The sequence below is a fragment of the Myotis yumanensis genome, unplaced genomic scaffold, assembly GCF_028538775.1.
Source record: "Myotis yumanensis isolate MYYU_CA2020_CCGP unplaced genomic scaffold, mMyoYum1.0.hap1 SCAF_17, whole genome shotgun sequence".
Taxonomy (NCBI): Eukaryota; Metazoa; Chordata; class Mammalia; order Chiroptera; family Vespertilionidae; genus Myotis; species Myotis yumanensis.
In genome coordinates, this window is record NW_027223768.1 from 9,119,716 (window position 1) to 9,140,263 (window position 20,548).

General features: G+C 46.9%; 1 protein-coding gene across 4 annotated transcripts in view; it reads left to right on the plus strand.

The window, feature by feature from the left end:
* The window catches only part of SLC22A15 (solute carrier family 22 member 15), a 58,003-nt gene that overhangs the window by 31,039 nt on the left and 6,416 nt on the right, over nucleotides 1-20,548 (plus strand). For 2 of the 4 annotated variants that reach the window (XM_070395741.1, XM_070395744.1), the window contains 4 exons: nucleotides 1,539-1,659; nucleotides 3,462-3,534; nucleotides 5,478-5,666; nucleotides 6,214-8,058. In XM_070395741.1, the coding sequence (XP_070251842.1) occupies nucleotides 1,539-1,659; nucleotides 3,462-3,534; nucleotides 5,478-5,666; nucleotides 6,214-6,300 (470 nt within the window). In that variant the 3' untranslated portion in view covers nucleotides 6,301-8,058. Of the gene's footprint in view, nucleotides 1-1,538; nucleotides 1,660-3,461; nucleotides 3,535-5,477; nucleotides 5,667-6,213; nucleotides 8,059-20,548 lie in introns of those variants that run through there. The other 2 variants (XM_070395742.1, XM_070395743.1) reach the window with 1 other exon arrangement.

Below are 20,548 nucleotides of genomic sequence, written 5' to 3' on the forward strand. Positions count from 1 at the left end.
AGGATATCCTATCTAATAAAAGCGTAATATGCAAATTAACCATCACTTCATCACTTTGCAACAAAGATGGCGGCGCCCATAGCGGCCGGGGCAGGACACTGGCGGCATCACCCCGGCAACGTGAGCCCAGCAGGCAAGTGTGCTCACAGGCAGCACCCAGCAGGGCCCGCTTGGCCGTCACCGCGGCAACCCGCGAGCAGGCAAGCACGGCCACAGACAACACCCACCAGGGCCTGCTTGGCCGTCGTGGTGTGGAGCAGGCAGGCCCCACAGAGAGCAGAGAACCACGGGGGGTTTGCCCAAGCCATCAGTAGGACATCCCCTGAGGGCTCCTGGATTGGAGAGGGTGCAGGTCGGGCTGAGGCCCCCTCTCCCCCCCACCCCCCGTGCACAAATTTCATTTACCGGGCCTCTAGTACTTTATATAATAAAGAGCTAATATGCTAATTAGACTGGATGGCAGAATGACCTTCCTGAACGACTAGTGGGTGGGGCCGTGGGGCCTCGAGGCAGCCGGGGCACGAGGGCCGAGCCCCTTGCATGAATTTCATGCATCAGGCCTCTAGTTAAATTACAAAGTCCCAGAGGGGATATTGTTAATAGAGGAAAGACCCACAGGAAAATTGATTGTATTTATGAAAGAGAAGTGAACTGGCATAAAATGTATTTCTTCATGTTATGTGAAAACGGGACATTAAGAAACTCAAATATCACTGATTAGTAACTCAAGTAAGTTGGGGAGGAGGAAGGACCGAAAGCGGTTCTATATTTAATTCTCTTTTTTTCCCCACAAACATTAATGTTTCATATCTCTGGTAGTGATTTAATGGGATTATTCCTTATTTTTGCAATGGGACACTAAGGATGGCCAATGGAAGAGGCGTTTTCCTGACCCTCAGCCTTCACCCCTGCTCATCTTCTCTGCAGCCTGAACTCCCACTGCCAGCGTTTGTTGTGCTGACCACCGTTTTATTTATTTTTTATTTTTTAAATATATTTTTATTGATTTTAGAGAGGAAGGGAAAAGGGAGAGAGAGACAGAGATATATCAATGATGAGAGAGAATCATTGATTGGCTGCCTCCTGCACACACCACACTGGGGATCAAGCCTACAACCCGGGCAAGTGCCCTGACCAGGAATCGAATCGTGACCTCCTGGTTCATAGGTCGATGCTCAACCACTGAGCCATGCCGGCCAGCCTGACCATTTACAGCATTGATTGTTGAACAAGGTTGGGAAGAAAGACGCAGTTAACATCTGTGGTCCGTGAAGCGGACAATTTCCCGGCGTCTCACTCTCCTCCAATGGGACGGTTTCAGGGAGCCCTGTCCTTCAGGAGGGAGTGCGGGTTTGGTCACAGAGTGGCCTCACCATGTGAGACTCCGTGGGAACAGCAGCACAGCGGGAAGTACCTGCATGTGTGTGTGAGTGAGCGCTAAACCTCTGAATGCGGATTCACTGACACTCCCTCCTGGCTTCGTTTCTAAAAGCCCAGTTCCACCAATGACCTCATGGGTGTCACTCTTTGCTCCTCAGACACGGGCGTGTTCGCCGTGGTGAATAGCCGGTCCTTATCTCTGCTGGGGAAGCTGACCATCAGCGCCGCCTTCAACGTTGTGTACATCTACACCTCTGAGCTCTACCCTACAGTCATCAGGTACGCGTCCCACAGCCTCCATCCCACACACACGCCTCCGTCCCACACACACAGCCTCCCTCCCACACACACAGCCTCCCTCCCACACACACAGCCTCCATCCCACACACACAGCCTCCCTCCCACACACACAGCCTCCATCCCACACACAGCCTCCATCACATACACACAGCCTCCGTCCCACACACACAGCCTCCGTCCCACACACACAGCCTCCATCTCACACACACACAGCCTCCATCCCACACACACAGCCTCCCTCCCACACACACAGCCTCCCTCCCACACACACAGCCTCCATCCCACACACACAGCCTCCCTCCCACACACACAGCCTCCCTCCCACACACACAGCCTCCATCCCACACACACGCCTCCGTCCCACACACACAGCCTCCCTCCCACACACACAGCCTCCCTCCTACACACACAGCCTCCATCCCACACACACAGCCTCCCTCCCACACACACAGCCTCCATCCCACACACAGCCTCCATCACATACACACAGCCTCCCTCCCACACACACAGCCTCCCTCCCACACACACAGCCTCCATCCCACACACACAGCCTCCCTCCCACACACACAGCCTCCCTCCCACACACACAGCCTCCATCCCACACACACAGCCTCCCTCCCACACACACAGCCTCCCTCCCACACACACAGCCTCCATCCCACACACACAGCCTCCCTCACACACACACAGCCTCCATCACATACACACAGCCTCCGTCCCACACACACAGCCTCCATCCCACACACAGCCTGCCTTGTGGCCTAGGTGCTTGCATCCCAGTGCGGCCAGCAGCAGGTCAGCAAGCAGGGGGAGCTCAGAAACTCTGTGTGGGTGGCTCTCGGCTCCTTGGTGAAGAAATTGTAGCTTAACTTGAGCTGAATTCTCTCATGGAAATCGTGAGATGAGGACTGTGCTCTGAACATGACCTGTCGCCCAAATAGTGCTCGGATGTCATCTCATTTTGGTGACTTCATTTCTTAATAAATTCACCATCCCGTGTCAAGGCACATGACAGGCAAGGGGACAAAGTCCCTGTTCTCAAGGAGCCTACATTTTAGCACAAAATGTACACATTTTAAAAATTAAATTTATTAGGGCTACATTGGCTAATAACATTCTAAGATATACACATTTTAAAGAGGACAATTCCATAGAGTAATAAGTAAATATCAGATATACATAGTAGGTGGATTTAATGAGTAGGACATGCTTATATTAAAAAGAACATATTCCATCCCAAGTTTCCCCGCATAAAATAGGCCTGAAAACAAAAACAAACAAATGTGAAGGCCCGGGATGCATCTTAGTCCTCACAGAACTGCCCCTGTGAGCTGGGCCGGATTCCCTCAGTCGGCACTTGCCAGGGGTGCGTGTGGGAGGCAACCAATGGATGTGTCTCTCTCACATCAATGTTTCTCTCCCCCTTTCTCCCCCTCTTCCCTCCCCTCCATTCTCTCTTTTAAAAAAAAATCAATGGAAAAATATCCTCAGGTGAGGATGAGAGAAAAAAAAAGTTACAAATTCAGTTCCTCATCCTTAGTCCCACTTGGAGCGGAGGCTCCGTAGCTGCATCTGGTGGCTTCCATGCTGGGCGGTCAGTCGCAGACACTGGCAGCACCACAGGGCTCGTGGGCAGCACTGCTCTCCGGGACCCCAAGTGTTTACTGCAGGATGTTATTCTAGGCCCACGGCCCCCCCCCCCACACACACCCCAGGGTCTTCAAATTGCCCCCCCCCCCCCTAGAACTTACTGAATTTTGTCACTTTCTTCTGCCTTTCAGGAATGTTGGGCTTGGCACCTGCTCCATGTTCTCCCGCGTCGGTGGGATCATTGCTCCCTTCATCCCCTCTCTGGTTGGTTTGTTCCTCCTCGCCTTGCTTTTCTTGATCCTCTGCTTTGGAGATGCCTGTGGGTTTGCATAGAAAGAGGTCATGGGCCGCTGCCATTTAAGATCAGCCCGTCGTACCCGGGACCGTGTGCCTTAGAGGCAGGGTCTGCAGGGCGGACAGACTCCTCCCTGGGATGCTTTCACCCCCCGCTCTGATTTTCCGCTCATCTGTGCTCCCCGGACCCTCAGCTGGAGCCAGCTTGTCCCTTCTTGTCCCCATTCACAAGCTAGTCCATTAGGGAACGCTTATGAGGCGTCTGCCGTGTGCGGGCTCCGTGCTCAGCTCCCTCCGTATGTAGCCTCCTGCAGTCACAGCGACACGGAGGCGGGCGGTGTGCAACTCTGATTAGAGGTGAGAATGCAGCAGGAAGAGGTGACATACCTCCCCCACGCACACCACTTGGAAAAGAAACAGAGGAGAAACACGCCTAGCAGTGTGTCTATTAATACTTTTTGCCATTTTCTAAATGTAACAGAGCAAAGAGTTAGACTTAACAGCCCGAATCCTTCCCGCCAGGAAGGGCTCGGGCTCAGCTCGGCGCCCGCGGAGACCGGGCCGTCTCTGCCGGGTCTGACCTAGGACTTCCCCGCCTAGACTCGCGGGGGGACAGGTTTGGGTGGCGCTTGTGGATGTTCTGGGGACAACTGTTCACCCACCGCTTCCTCGTCCTGGATGTCTCTGAAATGCACCGTACCTGTTCCTTGTTTTGAGTTTCGATGCACTTCCTTTTTCTTAGTATCTCTCTTCGTGTCTTATGCTTAATTTGAGGTTACAAGACCCTTCTTTCGAAGGACTCATATGAGTTCCCTGTAAAGCGTGCCTGGCATTAGGGTTCATGGTTAAAGACCCACCTTCGGCTGCTACCCTGGAGCATGGAGACCCAGCTCTGGGTCTCTGTTGGCTCCCGCCAAGCAGAGAAGAGGCGAGAGAGAGTGTGTGTTCACTTTGATTGAGCAACACGTCCATGTGCCGGACGTGTGTTTGCCCAGAGGTGGCCAGAGGTCAGAGATCCTGCTGCTCCCCCGTCCTGTCCCTTCCTCTCCCTCTCCCTTCCCCTTTTCCATCATCTCTTCACTTTTGAAAAATCAGCAAAACTGTAACCAGAGAGGCTGAGAGGCCGTCTGCACCAGCAGCGGTCCTGCCCTCAAGACGTGGAAGCCCAACCCGAGGCCCTGATGCTGAGCAGCCCCTGGGCAGGAATTCAAGCCCCGGGCAGCACCGCAAGCACTGTTTCCTCTGCGTTGCTGTCTGGGAGCCTGTGTGCACGTAAAGAAGCCTCGCTTCCAGAGCACGCCTCTTGGATCTCCATGGCAAGGGCTCGCATCGCTCCCTGGCCCTCCACCTGTTCAGGGCAGGCAGTTCCCAACCACGTGTGCGAGGGGGGGGGGGGGGGGGGGGGGGGGGGCAGGGTGCTCTCGGCTTCTCTTTCTTCTCAGGATGTGTGTACCTTTAAGCCCTCAGTTATGGTGCAGAGTGAATCCGTGAGCGTGTAGGGATGGTTTGGCTGATTCCAGGGTTGAGAACGTTCAAGTTCGCCAGCAACAAATATCAGGGGCGTGTCCTAAGTGAAGAGTGTGTGGAGGTCACTATGCTGCAAGCTGCGCCCCTGGAACGGAAGCTGAGCCCCAGCTTCCCTGCGAACTCTGGCCATGGGGGCTGGCCTGCCCCGCCCCCAGGGGGTGCCCCATGCAGAGCACAGCCTGCCCTGACCCCCAGGGCTGTTACTCTCTCACTCCCCTCCGTGCCTGAGGGATCGCCATCCCCAGGGCCGTTCTCTCTGGGGAGAGACTGGTTTGTAGTGTATTCCGGTGGGAAGGCATGGGCGGGGCAGTAAGCAAGGACGGGTCATCTCCAGGGAAACTAATGCTGAGTTTTTGTTTGTTTCCATTCCACTCCCTGCCCCACAGAAATATGTGCAGTGGTCTTTACCTTTCATTGTCTTTGGAGCCACGGGCCTGACCTCGGGCCTGCTGAGTTTGTTATTGCCCGAAACCCTGAACGCCCCGTTGCTAGAGACCGTTTCCGACCTCCAGGTGTACTCCTACCGGAGTCTGGGGGACGAAGCTCTGTCTTTGCAGACCCTGGACATCCCACAGGTATGGCCATGTCGTATGCATTCAGAATCACCACTTAGAGGACAATAGTTTTTTTAAAACATGTATTTTTATTGATTTCAGAGAGGACGGGGAAGGGATAGAGTCAGAAACATCAATGATGAGAGAGAATCATAGATCGGCTGCCTCCTGCACGCTCCCCACTGGGGATTGAGCCCGCCACCCAGGCCTGTGCCCTGACCAGGAATCCAACCGTGACCTCCTGGTTCATAGGTTGACGCTCAACCACTGAGCCACACGGGCTGGGCGATGATGGGCATTTTTCTTTGGGCGGGGGAGCGGGAAGTGTGTCTGGTTAGAGGAAACAGATCTGAGCAAAACTCATGGGAAAAAGGGTGGGGTGTCATAGCAACTGCTTTTCAGAGAAATAAAGATGATTGATGGTTCACTAGCTTTCTTAGGACACCTTGGGGCTAATTCCTAGGAGAATAGGTGTCACAGAAAGACGTGTCAGTTAGACGCTCGATAGTAATTCTCATTTTGGAAACGTCATGACATCCTTTCACGCCGCTCTCCTCTCCTGTTGCAGTCCGTGGACAAGGGCAGCGCTCCGGGGAGTGAGAGTGAAGAGGAAGAATTTTATGATGCGGACGAAGGGACTCACATGATCAAGTGAGAGGCCCCGGGTTCCTCCTCTGGAGCAGGAGGTCATCTTTCGTGCCTCCGGCGAAGGCAGGTTCTGCCGGGAACTAAAGAGAGCTGGGCGCGGACACAGGTCGAAGGTGCTCAGCTTCGGGACTGACTGTTTCCAGGCACAGAGCGAGTTGGAGAAGAGAGTTCCTGAGCGAGGCCATCACTGCGTTGAGGAAATAGATGTTACTGTGTCCAGAATCCGGGTTTAGCTCAGAATCACGACCTCTGGCCTGACGCTCAAGTCCACAGCCAGAGCGGCAAACCCTCCTGTTTCTAGAAGTGTGATCGGGTTCTGTTCCTTCATCGGGACCTAAAGGCAGATATGTGAAAAGTTTTTCTCACCGTTTCAGTAACAAGATAAACACCCTTAAGGTATCATTGTTGGGTCCTTATGATTCATCTTCATATCCTATTTGACCTCTCCCCTCACCGGTCGCTTCTCACCAGGAATCTGTGAGGCACGCTGGTCTGCGCAGAGGAAAACCCAGCCTCTGTGTGGCCCGGGGCCCCCTCCCGAAATCTGCGGCCTCGGCTTGGTTTGCAGCCTCCTGGTCGGCTTGAGCTCCGTGTGTCTTTAGTCCCACAAGGAATCCTCTAGGAAAAGCCAACTGTACCACCACGTTCTCGGTCAGAGGTTGCCTGCGACTCCCTGTGAACCCCCTTCAGCGGTCCGATTGTGGAATTTCTTCAGCTCCCACTGTGTGCTCCTCTGGAAAAATTCCATCGCAGATTCTCGTGCCAGCAGTGACTTCAAAATCACGCCCAGCGCCTGATGGAGTGTTATCCGGGTGGAGGGCACTTACCAAAAATGACATGCTGAGCACTTAGCTGTTGGAGGTGAGAGGGAAGGTGCCATTTTTAATAAGGAGGAAGAGAAAATGACCTTCCACAAGTTTTAAATGTGCTTTGTTTTCAGTGTCATGCAGTGAGGGACTTGGGCTACGTTTAAGAACTTGAACCCTTCTAGTCCAAGGCCCGCCCCTCCCCTCCCCGTGTAGTCAAGTGGAAGGCACAGTAATTTCATAGGAAAACTTGGTTTTTCACTAAGTACTACCAACTTTCAAGAAAATCAAAATCATACTGAGTTTCCTAAAGTCATGCGCTAAGAAGATCTGTTTCCCCATGAAATTTGACTGTTACCTCACATCGGAATATTCACCCCGAGTCAGTGGGCTTGGGCAGCAGCGTTTTAAGTCACTTTCCCACCCAGGAAAATGTGTGTTTTCAGAATTGCCATTTCTACTGATCTCTTAGAGAAATTGCACGAGAGGAAAAGAGATGACGTCGCCGTGACTGCTTCTGGGAACTGGGAGGCGTCACCCCATCGGCTGCAGCACTCTCCTGTCCTTCCGCATCGGCCTCTTGGTTCGCACTGTATCCGTCTGTCCCCTGTATTTGCTGAAGGGTTTTCATGTTCCTTATGCCCTGACGATGTGCTGTGCTCTTCATAAGCAGGGCATCTCAACCGCGTTTTACATCTCTCTGCTACGCCCAGAACGTGGGCCTGGATGCCGTAGGGACTAGTAAGAGTCCCTGTTTCGCCTTCAGGGAAGTTACGGAACTCCTCCCAGTGTTGTAAAGCCCGGGCAGATGCGACCCAAACCCCCAGATTGGGGAGTCCTGCTTGTGTTTCTCTGGAAGCAAAGACCCTGTCCACCACCTGAGAGGAAGAACTTGCAAGGGCACTTAGAAGCTCTTCTCCGATGGTCGGGGCATTCAAAATAAAAAATAAACTAAGACACTTGTGGTTTGGGGTTGTTTGGAGCTCTTTCTTTGCATTGTAAGAGTAATGATCTCATTATAGAAAAGTTGGAAACCAGAATTTAAAGAATGTCTTACTCATCGGCTCAATACCCAGCGACAGCCAGTGTTGACTTGGTTCTAGTTGAAGACCAGTTAGGACTCTGTCTCTGGGTTGGCACTGAGGTTCCCTCTGCCCCTGGCTGAATAGATGAGGAGTCCATCGGTTCCGGCCCTGGGTGTCCTCTTTCCCCAGCTCTGGGAGCGAGCAGAAGGGATTTGAATTCCCATAGATTACAATTCCTGAAGCTATAGAATTGGTACAGCAATAGAAGGTAATCAATAGGACATAATAGAGACCCCAGTACAAGACCAAGCTATAAAATAGAAGGTAATCAATAGGACATAATAGAGACCCCAGTACAAGACCAAGCTATAAAACGGGTTGTTGTTGTTGAGAGAGACACATTGATTGGTTGCCTCTGGCATGCACCCCAACGGGGCCCAGGGATCAAACCTGGAACCCAGGTACATTTCCTTGACCAGGAATCAAACCCATGACCCTTCAGGGCAAGGGCCAACGTTCTAAGCATTGAGGAATACTGGCCAGGGCTAAAACAATTTTTTAAAGATGGTATGACAAATCAGTGGGAAAAGAGCTAACAAGTCAGTTATTGATATGGTAACGATTGGGTTTCTATATCAAAGAATATAAAATTAGGTTCTCACCATAATAAAAATAAATGCCAAATGAGTTGAAGGCCTAAATTATAAGAACGCAAAACTTTAAAACTATTTTAAAGAGATATCAGAGAATAACAGACCTTGAGGGACAGATGGATTTCTCAGGCAACAAGTAAAAAAATCAGCCCCAGCCAGTTTGGCTCCGTGGAAAGAGCATCGACCTGTGGACTGAAGAGTCCTGGGTTCGATTCCGGTCAAGGGCATGTACCTCGCTTGCAGGCTGCATCCCCGGCCCTGGTCACGGCATGTGGAAAGGCAATCAATCAATGTATCTCGCTCACATTGATGTTTCTCTCTCTCTCTCTCCCTCTCCCTCTCTCTCTCTCTCTCTCTCTCCCCTTTCACTCTCCCTAAAAATCAATGGAAAAATATCCTCAGATGAGGATTAATAGATAAATATATATACATATTTTAAAAAGAAAAAAATCACAAATTATTTTAAAAAAAAGAAAAGATTGATAGATTGACGACATCTAACTTTAAATTTTCTATCTATATGACTAACCACACCTCAAAGTTAACAGAAAAGCAATAGATTTGGGGAAAGTATTTGCAACTTCTTTAAGAGACAAGGATTAATATCCAGAATATATTAAAAATTAGTGAAATCAGAAAGAAAAGCTCACAAAAAAAATCCTGTTAGGCAATTCCTCAGCCTCCCTGGAGAATCAGAGAAATGCAAGTTGAAACAAGAATATTTAAAATCCATGTTGCAGGTGGCACGCCTCCGTTTAATCGTGTAGCAGGATCAAGCGGTACGTGTCTGAATGTGAAAGAAGAGGCTGCAGAACACGTGGCCCGCTGCCCACAGCTGGGGTGTGATCTGACCAGCAGCTTTCCTTCTCCACGCTAGTCCTTTTTTTATTTTTCTGACAATTTTATTAAATGTATTAGGGTAACAGTGGTTAATTAATAAGATTATATAGATTTCAAGGGTATACTCCTGTCATCCATCATCTGTAGATTGTATTGTGTGTTCATCACCCAAAGTCAAGTCACCATATAATTGATCCCCTTTTCCTCCCTCTACCCGCCTTTCCCTCTGGTCACTACCATACTGTTGTCTGTGTCTGTGAGTTTTTTGTTTGTCTTGTTTGTTCGTTTGTTGCTTTCTGTTTTATACCCTACATAGGAGTAAAAGCACATGGCTCTCAACTTTTTCCATCGGACTTATTTTCTTAGCATGAGATTCTCAAGGTCCGTGGTACTGAAGAAATACTAACAACATCTCACTGATGATCCTTTCTTGAGGAAACAGATGGACTGTCATCAGCAAATACGTTAAAGTCTCACATCTATTTGCTTGATAATACAAAACAGAAAAACAATGACCTGCAATGAAGTATGCCTATCATACTCTTGCTTCTAGCGCAACATAGATTGGAAAACTTAATTCTAAAGTTTACAGAGAAGAACAGCAGAGAGCAGTTCATTTTGAGTAATATTCTTCCCATTTCTTATGGTAATTAATTTTTCCATTATAGTTTCCTCTGACTGGATACTATAACCGAGGGAGAAGAGGAGGATGAAGATCATCCGATTTTACAGGAAGGAGGGCGGCAGAAAACTGAGGTTAGGAAGTGACAGTCACACTGACTTTTCCATAAAGACTCCCAAGGACCTTCTTAGTAATTGAGGGTTGTATTAGTTTCCTACTGATGCTGTAACAAATGACCACACACCTAGTGGCTTCAGACCACACAAACTAATTCTGTAATAGTTGCAGAGGTCAGACGACAAATGAATCTTACGGGGGTAGAACAATTATGTCAGCAGAGCTGGTTTCTTCTGATTCTCCAGAGGGAAATCCATTCCTTGTCTCTTGCAGCTCCTGGAGGCTACAGCATTGCTTGGTCCTGGCCTCATCCCTCCAGTCTCTGCTTCTGTGGTCGCTTAGCCTTCTACTCACTCTGGTCTCCTGCCTCCCCCTGTAAGGAAGGGCCCACCAAGATAACTCAGGCCTCTCTCTCCAATTGAAGATCCGTACCTTTTGCCATAAAAGGTAACATTCAAGGGTTATGGGGAGTAGAATGGAGATCTCTTTGGGGGCCATTATTTAGCCTATCCCAGGTGTCTTTTTTGAAAATTAAATTTATTGGGGTGACATATAGGTTCCAGGTGTGGATTTCTATGTTACAAGAGCTGTGTATTGCACTGTGTGCCCACCACCCAAAGTCAGATCATCCTCCATCACCATATATTGGGCCCCTTCCACCCCCGCCCTACCCACCCCCTTCCCTCTGGCCACCACCACCTTGCTGTTTGATATCACAGGTGTGTTATGTGTATCAGCAAGTGATCCTAACTAGATGGAGTGTATAATTTTAAGTTTTATAAAATAACCTAGTCATCGTCAGGAGAAGCCAGACCCAGACCTTGGGTGACAGCCTCAAATCTGCATCTATTAGTATTATTGATCTTATTGATTCCCACTTACTGTTTGAAAGATGAATTTTAACCCTACTAAACCTTCATTTCTGAGTTTTAATTTTGCTGCATCTTAACAATTTCCAGCAGGTTTTTTAAAAATGAAAATCAGTGCTGTTATTACCTCTGCCTTTGCTGTGCGCTCTTAAGCATCCTCAAGTTTCCATTGTAGCGCTTATTGTGATTTAATACATCATGATGCCTCCCCTGGTAGGTCATAAGCTCTGTGAAAACTGGGTACATGTCTTCTTTCGTTCCTACTGCGTGGACCCAGTGTGTCCTAGGCATTCAAATGTTTCTGAAAAAACGCATAAATCTTTCACCATTTTTCCATATGAGCGCTATTGCTACCTCACATTGGAAAGCAAACAAAGGCTGTATCCTATTCATCTTAGTAACTCTAAGAACTAGCACAATATCTAGAACACTGTAGGCAATTATTAACTTTTTAAATGAATGCATGCCCAGGCACAAGGCAGTCAGGATTGACTTAACTGGTCGATCAGGTAATGTACTCAAAAGGGACACTTCCCCAAAATCCATTTTTGAGGGAGGCCTATGGATTACTTAGCTTCAGGAAAGCCCCTTATAGATAACCAGAAAAACCTTCATTCCAATGTGACCTTCTTATTCCTTAATCTCACCATTCTGTGCAAAGTTAGAGTTAAGATTGAATACATTTAAGAGAGAAAGGATCCCTTTTAGCAGGGTCTCAGGTTTCTACCTTGAAAATGGAAGTAAGCAAAGAAGGATTGATTATTAAATAAATTGTCCATGTACTTCTAGACATTACTAAAGTACCATTCACCCTACTGGTTGTAGAATAAATGAATTTGATGATTTTTTAACAGAGACCTCTCCCTGCCCCCACTGAGAGGCAGTCTACCCTATGAAGGTGTTCTTGAGAGGAAATTTTGGCATAACCATCAATGTTATACATTCAGTTCTTTTAAAATAATTCATCAGGGAAACACACATAAAAAGTTTGGAAATACTGTCCATTTGATTCCAGGCACGTAAGGGATCAGCACATTAAGAAGAAAAAAAATCAGCCCTAGCTGGTTGGGCTCAGTGGATAGAGCGTCTGCCTGCAGACGGAAGGGTCCAGGTTTGATTCCAGTCAAGGGCATGTACCTCGGTTGCAGGCTCGATCCCTGTCCCTAGTTGGGGCGTGTGTGGGAGGCAACCTATCAATGTCTTTCTCACGTCGATGTTTCTCTCTTTCTGTCTCACCTCTCCCTTCTACTCTCTACATATCAATGAAAAAATATCCTTGGGTGAGGACTAACAAAAAAGAAGAAAAAACCATTAGGTATTGGATCAATGTCTCGATTTTTCTGTTTGCTCGGTAGCTGAAAAACTACTCTCCTATGTTGACTAAAATGTAGGTCACCTTTGATTTACCAGAGAAACGCTTTGTCGGAGGAATGACTGAAAGTGACGCCTACGGGGAAAGTTGGACAGTTGTGGTAGTTGAATATATTTCTCCCGCCTGACACATCTCAGAAGAAGCACTTTATTCACTGTGTAGGTTCCCAAACATCTTCAAGCAGAAACGTGACAAAGCAGCATCGTTCTCTCAGTGAAGGAATTTATGATCTTCCCAACCCGGTCCGCCAGAGGAGGGGATAAGGCTGGGAAAGGGTCCAGCTGACCAGGAACAGTGACTGTGTCACAGGTGAAGACCTGGGGCAGTAGCAGAGAATTCGGGGGCGGAGAGGGGCGGGGATTATTTGTGAAAGAGCAAAGTCCATGCTGTTTTTCTCTTGTGCAACTAAGTATTTGAGTTAAGGAATAGAATCATTAGCAAGTTTAGCTGCCAAAGGTGTCACAGAGTGACATCCCAGGGGAAATGGAGAGGCCACCTCGGCTTTGTCCGACTGTCACTTTCCTTTCAAGCATTTCAAACCACCCCAAGGAGCTTCAGGTTTATTGTAGGGAGATGTGCACAAAACATCAAGATTTCCGTAAGCGTTTCTCATAGTCAAGAGATTGTTTCGGCGGGGGGAAGATTACATTTATTTATTCATCAAATATTTTGAGTGCCTGCTATTGCTGCGTCCTACTCGTGCTGGGTTAAAGGAGAGAACATGTACTGAGCATTGTTCTAAGCAGTTTATACTCCTTGGCACATCCAATCCTCAGAAGAAAACTGGAATGTTTTTCTGTCGGTTCCATTTTATGCATGACAGAACTGAGGCCCGAATTAAGTAACTTGTCCAAGTCAGGTAACTAATCACTGGCAAAGCCTGGATTGTCTGACTTCAGATGTCACTTCTTTTTTTTTTTTTTTTAAATATATTTTATTGATTTTTTTACAGAGAGGAAGGGAGAGAGATAGAGAGTTAGAAACATCGATGAGAGAGAAACACTGATCAGCTGCCTCCTGCACATCTCCTACTGGGGAAGTGCCCGCAACCCAGGTACATGCCCTTGACCGGATCGAACCTGGGACCTTTTAGTCCGCAGGCCGACGCTCTATCCACTGAGCCAAACCGGTTTCGGCCAGATGTCACTTCTTAAGTGACTGTTGTACTGCTCTCATTCTTGAAGGAATCTCGCATTTCAGCCAGGCCTGCTTTTTCTATGGGTTGTTTTGATGATGATGTTGATGGTGATGGAACTGCCATGCATTGAGTGTCATGCACCATGTCACCATGTTAAATACATTCATTCTATGGTTATGTCAGACAGTTCTCACAAGTCTATTCATTAATAATCTCTACTTAGTTGATGAAAACAGTGAAGCTCTTGCGCATTAAATAACTTTCTCAAGGTCACGGCTAGTGAGTGGCGATTCGAGGCCTACATCCCATCTTGTCCTGTGACACGGCCCAGGCACCTCATTCTCCCTCTGACCTGCCTCCTGTGAAGGAGGGTTCGTTCGAGAGAAGAGGGGACACTTCCCTTCCACAGACGGTTAGAAATGGTCCCAACTTCGCCCTGGCTTTCAGGACCAGGACAGGGAGCTGAGAGGAGGGGACACTGGTGAAACCCTGGTGCAGCCAAGCTCAGCTGTTTGAATGAGGCTCCCCCTGGGGACAGAGCGTTGTAAGGAGGATTGTAAAGCAAGGAGCCTCTGTTTTACAACCACTGAGGGTTTTTTTCTTCACAATTAAGTCAATCGAAATTTAATTTTTGTCAGTAACTAATATGGGTGGAGAAGCCTATCAAAACCCCTCATTTTGGGGCCAAATCCAGTTCTACAATCTCATAGAGAAGATGGGAACAAAATCTCTGGGTGCCCCCCCTTTTTTTTAGTATGTTTTTATTGATTTTAAAGAAAGAGTAAGGGGAGAGGAATAGAGAGATAGAAACATTAATGAGAAACTTCATCAATCAGCTACCTCCTGCACACCCCCTGCTGGGGGTCGAGCTGGCAACCTGGGCATGTGCCCTGACTGGGAATTGAAACCCACGACCTCTTGGTTTCTGGGTTGACGTTCAACCACTGAGCCACACCGGCTGGGCAGATTAGCCGCATTTTTTTAAGCCCAGAGCAACTGCCACCAAGTCTCCCGTGCGTACACGTGCACCCCCCCCACACACACACACACACCTCATTAAACTTCTTTATTTGATGCTTAATAACTTTTAGCTCTGGAGTAGTTTAGAAGACATTTTAAATATCCTCTGAAGTCTTCACAATATCTCATCAATATAGTTTTAGAGTCAGGGAGACTTATTCCTCATTCTCATTTTTCTCTTTAACATGAAATGTTAACCTCATTTTTATTATAAGTCTAAGTCTGTTGTGCTGATTTCCAAGTAATATATATGTAAAAGTCCAGCTGCCATGGGGGACAGCTTCAGTAAGTCCTGCCAATTAGGAACTACTGAAGATTTTAGGACAAGGATTTAATCCACCCATTTAAAAAAAAATGTTTAAGTGAATTCTCATGGTGCCATGTTTTTCCAAAACTGAAATGGATATGACATGTTTCAAGAAAACATATTTTCACCTGATCCACGTCATTTGCTAACTAATGAGGAAGTAACTGGAGAAATATGACTTTCATGAGACCACTTTCCTCCTCTTTATTGTCCTTGAAGATTTGCCATTTCCCATGGAAAAATGCCTGAGCGACTTCCCCTTCCCCTCCCCCTTTTCTGAGGTCCTGGGGTGGGAGGAGTGGCAGGATTATACAAACGCTCTTCCTCTAAGCCTGGGCAGCAGTTTTCTCTCCTTGGAACCAGAGTGGAGTGGTAAGTGCAGGCCCGAGGGAGTTTCCATGGGGAGCTCTGCAGGGAAGTGGGGAGAGGGAGCTAGGAGCCGACTGCACCGTTCCCTGGGCCTTGGGGAGAGAAGGTGGTACCCGAGGCTTCCTTCTGGCCGCACTTGTGAAAGAGGGACCCGACCAGAGTGTCTTCTGTGTTTCAGTCATGGAATCCAAGGGAGCCTTAGGTGAGTGAGCAGGGAGCAAACTCAGTCACATGGCATATACACCACCCACCCTGATGTTGGCGACGGCTCATTGCTCTGAGGGCACAGACGTATTACCAGACTCACTGATATGTAGTTGGTCACCTGGGTTCTATCCTTGGCCCTTGGCCTTTTTTTACTTGCTCCCTGCGCAACCCAACATCCTCTGCTCTGACTATGGAGTAGTATTATTTGTATATTATCTCTTTTTTCTGATTATGAAAATAGAAGTATGTTAATTGTAAAAAAAAAAGACAATAAAAAAAAACTAACATGAAAAATAAAAACTAGATGTAATCCCACCACCCAGAGAAAACCATTCCTAAACTTTTCTCCATGTGTGGGTGATGTTTTAGTCTTCCATCATATGGATGTATCATTAGCCAGCGTCCAATTGTTAACTATTTACTTTAGGTCCAATTCTTCCTACTGTAAAGGAGGCATATAGAGTTGGCATACCTCACGTTTCCTTTCAATAAATGTTAAGATTTTAAAATTTTTGATGAGCCTTGCCCTGACAGTTTACTCGGCCATTGTTAATATACGAGGGCCAGATTCCCTCATAAGCACCAATACCTTTTTCTGACTTTTGCCAGATTATCACATTGGTGTGTGTGCGGGGTTAGGGCTTAATCTGCATGTTTCTGGTGTAACTAGAGATGTAAGAGTTTTTATGCGTATTAACACCGTGTATTCCTGCTTTTGTGCGCGGATTGCCTGCTTGGGTTCTCTACTTATTCTATATTATGAAATCATGTTTTCTAATTTTGAAGTTTTATCTAAAGTTTGCAGGACCTTCAGCCGATGTTCTTCATACACACAAGTGTAGGTAAATGTTCCTCTCCCTTTTCTTCTGGTTGCTTTATGATTTGTTTTTATATTAACTCCTTAATTTACTTGGAATTCGTGTCAGTGTTTGGAGGGAACCAAGACCTGGCTTTCTTGTTTTCTGAACAGCTGAGCACTTCAAGTCTTTCTTCCATTTGCTCAGTCGTTCACCTTGGCCCACTGATTCAAGTTCTGTTTTGAATTCATTTTCAATTCTTGTTGTATTTCTCACACTCCTTTAACTCAGCCTGATCCCTCTTTGTTTGTTGCATTAGAGTGTCGTCATTGACCTTTTATTGAATCAATCCCTGTTTTCTTGAATTTTATCAACACCATGCAAACAGAAACTACCTGTCTTCTTCGTTATAGTAAATCCGTTCATAAATATCCCCAGGTCCTGGGGATTCTTTTCCTCCAGATTTCTAAGTTATGTAATACTTTCATGATTCCATGTTAGTAATTCACGGATCTGTAACAAAAGGACAAATACAATTCTGACTTTTGCCAGCAAATTTGAGGAGTTCTAATTGGAGCCCCTAAAATGAGAATTTTACTCCTGGGATTTGAACTTTGGGAGATGGTTGGTAAAAGTTTGCCTAACTGGTTTAACATTCCAGGACCCGAAAGGCAGGGGGACAGGGCTGGGGCCGCCGGCCACTCCAGCGGGGAACTTGGTCTTGTCCGGGTTGGCAAAGCCTCTACAAGGTCTGCTTTGCTGAGTTTAACTGTCTATTTGATTTGGTATAGAGTTTCCTCAAAAAATTAAAAATGGAATTCCCATTTGACCCAGTGATCCCACTTCTAGGAACATGTCCCAAGAAATCAGAAACACCAATCAGAAAAAGGATGTATGTTGATTTGACTCCAGTCCAGATGGTCCGTGTGACTGTATCTGGGTTCTTCCTGGTCCGCGCTCCCAGGTCTGTCTGGCCCAATCACTGGCTTCCTGTCCAGAGGCTCCCAATGCAGCAGCTGATGGCAGTGGTGCCGCATGGGGACCTGGGAGGCGGAAACAGCTCTTGTCTGCATCTTTCCACATTGGGGACCCTTAATGGGTTTTGGAAGAACCCCGGGTCTACCTAGTATGTATAACACTTAGGGAGTTGGCGCTCAGGGTCTTCTGATTTGTATTGATCTGCAGTTGGTGACAGATTCCTGGTATCACCCCTTAGTTTCCATGTGAATTTGAAGAACCACATATCTTTTTATTTGTCATTTTGTTGCTTGGGGTTAAGAGGGGATGCTCGATCTTATTTTGCCATTTGATTGGAAGTCGGCCGTTGTTCAGTGGTCCTCTAACTGAACATTTCTAGTCAGCTGCTATCTTTCTGCCATCAGAGAAATACATTTATTTTTTCTTCACTCATCCATTTATTCATTCTTCCATTCAACATTTATTGAGTGATTCTCTACGCACTTGGGATAAGGTGAACAAAATAGACCAAAATCTCTGCTGTGCAGTAGCTTAGGTTTTATCCGATATTAAGGCAACCGATTCCAACATTATTTTCTTTTCAGCACTCGCCACTCACTGAAAATGTCTTGTTTATTGACTAGTTAACTTGCTTATTTATTTTCTCCTCCCTCTCCAAAACTGAGCTGGAAACCTTTTTTACCGTCTTATTGTATCCTTGGGGCTTCAGAATGCCTGGCACAGGAGGCTTTTAATGTTTATTTGCTGGGAAGTGAATAAGATATTGTGGAATTAAATTTCAGGAAGAAAAAACATATGTAATGATAGACCTTCCAGAACAATGTTGAATAGAAGCGGTAGGAGTGAACATGGTGTCTTGTTCCTAATCTTAGGGACAGAGCGTTCAGTCTTGCACCATCAAGGATGATGTTAGCTGTGGGTGTTTTATAGAGGCCTTATTGAACTATTTATAATTTGTTGATCATTTCTTATCATGAAAATGTGTTGGACTTTTTGTCAAATACTTGTTTTTTACACCTGCTGAGATTATGTGGCTTTGCTTTTTATACTACTACTAAGTTGTGTTACATTGTTTGATTTCCATGTGTTGAAACCACCTTGTTGGGATAAATCTGATTTGGTCATGTGTATGGTCCTTCTTATATGTCGCTGGATTTGGTTTGCTAGTATTTTGAAGACTTTTGAATCTATATTCGTAGGGAGAGTGGTCTATAGTTTTCTTTGCTTGCGATGTCTTTGTCTAGTTTTAGTATTAGGTTAATACTGAGCTCATAAAATAAACTGGAAAGTGTTTCTTTTTCTTCTTTTTGGGGGGAAGAGGTTGTGAGTGACTGAGGTTCTTTTTTAATTGTTTTATAAAATTCACCTGTGAAGCCACCTGACCCTGAGCTCTTTATTTTTTTTTTTAAATTTTTTTCTGGAAATTTTTTAAAAAATATATTTTTATTGATTTCAGAGAGGAAGGGAGAAGGATAGAGAGATAGAAACATCAACGATGAGAGAGAACCACTGATAGGCTGCCTGCTGCACACCCCCTACTGGGGATTGACCCCATAACCTGGGCATGTGCCCTGACCAGGAATTGAACCATGACCTCCTGATTCATAGGTTGACGCTCAACCACTGAGCCACACCAGCCGGGCTGGAAAGTTACTTCTTGATTGCTAGTGTTCTGGCTGCTTGTGACTGGTTGTCATGGTGATGGGAGAGAATGAATTGGGAGGTGGCTGTGATAGGCATTGCACTGTGGACTTAACTTACATATCCTTTGTTAATAGGACTTTGTCGTAGCCTTCCTCTGACCTGGGCTTGAAATATCCTGTTGTCATTCATGATGCTAGAGTGCAAATGAAAACAGTAAAAGTATCCTACCATCCTGCAAATCAGACTTGTTTCTGTCCTCACTCCATTATTCCATGACCCCATGGAGTTTTAGATCTTGAGGCAAAGACTTGGTAGCAAGAAAAAGGTAAGTGTTTATATGATAAGTTGAGGAACTAAAGCCAAATGTTAAAGAGTTATCTCAATTGGTACCCGTCATTTGGCACTTTGTTCCACCAGGTGGTTGTGTTTTGTTTTTTGTTTTTTCTTATGAAGTGTTTAATACTAAAAAGACTCATTGATGTTTAAATATCAAGCTTCATTTACGTCTTTTCTATTTGTTCTTACTGTTATTGTTTTGTCTGGCTGTTTTGACCTTGATCACTTTTATTGGAGCTCCTGCCCATGAGGTCAAATTGTATTTTCTCAACCTTGATTGTAGATTACAAACTGCCGTAAACCTGTGGGAGAAAGCCACGTGTTCCTTGGCAGTTGGTTTTCTGAATCATGTTTCAAGAACAAATACTGTGGCTCCTGAGTAGTGAGACTGAGAGGTGGGGCCAAGCATCCTGGGGCCCCTCCCGCGTGCCTTTGAGAGGGTTTCCCTTTCTCCGGGGAAAGCCAGGGGTTGTCCCAGGCAGCCTTCCTGGGCTTCCTTGGTTTCCTGGGGTCCTGAGGGAACGCTCAGAAGACCTTCCTGTAGTCAATCCCTAAGCCAAGAACTCGTTCCCAAGACTGCCCTCGGGGGGCTCATGTGAAGAGCTCCGGCAAGGCCTCCTGGAGAAAAACAGTGAAGGGGGGACCGGGATGCCGGTATCAGGGAGCTTTCTATGGTTCTAGCATTGAAACGCTCGAGTAAAAGAGCATGAGACAAGCTGGGCCGACTTCTGGGGCAGGTGGGAAGAGAAGCAGAAATGTGGCCCAGAAAAGCAGGAAAACCAGCCTTCAGAAGAGGCCCTGAGAGCATTGCCCCTTCCTGGGGCAGTTGGTTGACTGGTAGCAGGGAATGCAACAGAGGGTGGTGCCCCTGAGCTGTCTGTCTGTCTAGATGCCTCTCCGTCCAGCCCTGGGAAGCCCAGGTGAGTTCCTCAACAGAAGTGTCTTAGTCGGCTGGGGCGGCCGTGACTAAATACCACGCACTGGGTGGCTTAAACAACGACAGTTATTTTTGCACAGTTCCGGAGGTTAGACGTTCAAGGTCAAGGTGTCATCAAGCTTGGTGTCTCCTAGGCTGGCAGGTGGCCCCTTTTCTCGCTGTGCCCTCACGTGACCTTTCCTCTGTGCCGTACAAGCGTGGTGTCTCTTCCTCTTCTT